Source organism: Apis dorsata, unplaced genomic scaffold, assembly GCF_000469605.1.
Source record: "Apis dorsata unplaced genomic scaffold, Apis dorsata 1.3 scaffold_655, whole genome shotgun sequence".
NCBI classification, from domain to species: domain Eukaryota; kingdom Metazoa; phylum Arthropoda; class Insecta; order Hymenoptera; family Apidae; genus Apis; species Apis dorsata.
The window spans coordinates 116,997-119,730 of NW_006263844.1; the positions used below are offsets into that span (position 1 = coordinate 116,997).

A 2,734-nucleotide genomic window follows, 5' to 3' on the forward strand; every position below is an offset into this window, starting at 1 on the left:
CGAAACTTTTAATTTTTTATTTTAATTCTTTGCAATTATATAGTACAATAATTTAATAGTAATAAGAGTAGTAATTCATTATATTGTTATAAATGCATATATACAATATAAAATTTTTTATATTAAAACTTTATAAATTCATTTATAATTAAATTATAAAATTATTATTTTATATTGTTTAATGTTTGTAAATAGCACTTTTCTGAATTATATTTATATAATTTCAATAAATTCACTTAACCTTTTTTACTTATATTAAAATTAATAATTAAATTTTATTTTTTTTCAATAATAATATATATTTATTCATATTAATATATATTTATTCAGTCTTAAAAGCTATGTTTAAGAAATTAAATTTATTTTAGATTAGTATTTATTTAAATTAATGTAAATATTTTAAATATAAGTATATAATTTTAAATCTGCGAAGTTTATATAATTTTTTATTATTTATACATTATACAATATATATTATTTATAAATAGTCATTAAAAGGATTATATATATTTATGTAATTTTCTTCAGAAAACGTTAATTATATTTTGTTGTCCTATGTATTATAACGAGAAAATGAAACTCAAGATTACAACTTATATTTAAAATAGGTCGTATTTTTTAATATAATTTAATATAAAGCCAAGTTCATGCATAATAGCATATAGTATACATATTAGTATATATAGTATATATATTGTTGATAACTTCACGCCAATACTAGTTTCAACGACGCGTATCTTAGTAATCGTTTGTAATAATTTTTAATATTTAAATTTGTGAAATATTCTTATATTGTTTTTCATTATAAATTCTTTTTTTATACATATTTTTTTTAAATTTTATGCAAATTAATTTATACCATATTGAGATTTTATTTTAATCTCAATTTATCAATCTCTTTGTCAACGATAATGATTTTTATATCTGTAATCTGAAGTGAGAAATTTATTGCAATCACATTATAGAAAAAAAAGAGAAATACAATCTTGGCAGTGAGTAATAAACGTGAGAAGAAGAATATTAAAAAAAAAAGAAAGACAGAGATAAGTACCAAATTTACGGTACTATTGGCAATTGCATTTATGTGTGTGTCTTTATGGCATTTGTGTCAAACTTAGTAGAAGTGTTAATTATACAACTACTATATTCATAATGGATTTTAAATAAATACTAATGTTAAAAAGATCGTTTAGTGCTAATATCCATGTATATATATTTAGATATACATATATATATATACATATATATCGAAGAAATCTCATGCTGAAGAATTTATGAAAATAATACATCTAGGGAATCTGTTTAGAATTTGAACTTGAGTTTTGTTCATAAAATTCAAGGGCGGTTTATGCTGCGCCATCAAGCTTTACTGTTTTTTATTTTTCTGGGTCCTTCCTCTCGCTGAATTCGCCCATAGGAGGCGCTTTCAATGATCAGTACGAAGAAGAGCGTACGAGAAGAACGATGTTGTAACTAACGGCCAAAATGGAAGAGCAAAGCGTTCACAGCAGTATCAGTGATATAAATAGTGAAGAGGCAGTTAGAAGTGAACGTAAGTTCACTAACATTTTAATTTATAGCATTGTAATTAATAATTGATATATGTATGTAGTTAATTCATATGTATACCAGAGGTACTATTATGAACTAACCCTACTTCACTCTTTATCAAAACTTATGCGAAGATGCTCGTGTCTTATATCTGTCACTCTTTCTGATTCATAGATAAATCAAAATATCATATTATTTATTTTTCTGTTATCTAATTTTATATTATATTTTAAATTTTACGCGGGAGGAATGTCAACGGTTTTTTACAAAATTGGCCTTGACTTATTCTCCAAAATTACGTCAGAAATGAACAATTTGTTAAATTGAAATTCCTTTATGAGCTTTCCTACAATTCGTTATATACTTGTTTTGAATTTACATTATCTTTAATATTTATCTTCGTGTCATTTTAAGGTTAATTACATATGTGAATAAACTGCTGTCATCTAAGATAGTATTATTTACTATTACATTATTTCTGTCGAAATATTGTACAATTTTATAAAATACCATATTTTTATTATATTTGCTAAACAAGATTTATTTAAATACTTCAAAATACATCATTTAGAAATATTTTCATGAGCTTATATTATTAATCAATAAATAATTAAAAAATAACCGAAAAGTTTCATTTTTTATGGATTATATATTTTAAATTTTATTTTATTTTTTATATCTTATATCTTTATTATTTNTTTATTTATATTATATTTTTATTAATTTAATGAATAATTAAAAAATATTATATTATATTTTTATTAATTTAATGAATAATTATAAAATTTTTTTATTATCATAATCATTCCAAGTTATTTTTTTCAAATATTTATCTTTTTATTAAAAATTTGTAGTTATACAAGCAATCTTTATTTTGAATTACTTATTATTTACATTTACATACATCTATTTATGAAGATATTTAAAATACAATAGTAAAGAATATTAGAGAACTGGTATTTATATTATATGAAATAAGATTAGACATGGAATAATAGATGTTTATTGCATCCATGGACATAAAAATAATTATACTTTTAGTATAATTATTATACCAAATTTGTATTTATTGCCTTTACGATTTATTAACCCTGATTATATTTGAATCAGTCACAATATTCTGTCTATGTACACACTTTAAAATATATTTCATATATTTTAAAAATTTATAATATTATAAATA

General features: G+C 20.7%; 1 protein-coding gene across 10 annotated transcripts in view; it reads left to right on the forward strand.

Moving 5' to 3' along the window:
* The first annotated feature begins 706 nt into the window (after nucleotides 1-706).
* LOC102674663 (protein ECT2) overlaps nucleotides 707-2,734 on the forward strand; it is a 13,121-nt gene continuing 11,093 nt past the window's right edge. For 7 of the 10 annotated variants that reach the window (XM_006621978.2, XM_006621979.2, XM_006621977.2 and 4 more), the window contains exon 1: nucleotides 1,294-1,552. In XM_006621978.2, the coding sequence (XP_006622041.1) occupies nucleotides 1,486-1,552 (67 nt within the window). In that variant the 5' untranslated portion in view covers nucleotides 1,294-1,485. The other 3 variants (XM_006621975.2, XM_006621976.2, XM_031513505.1) reach the window with 3 other exon arrangements.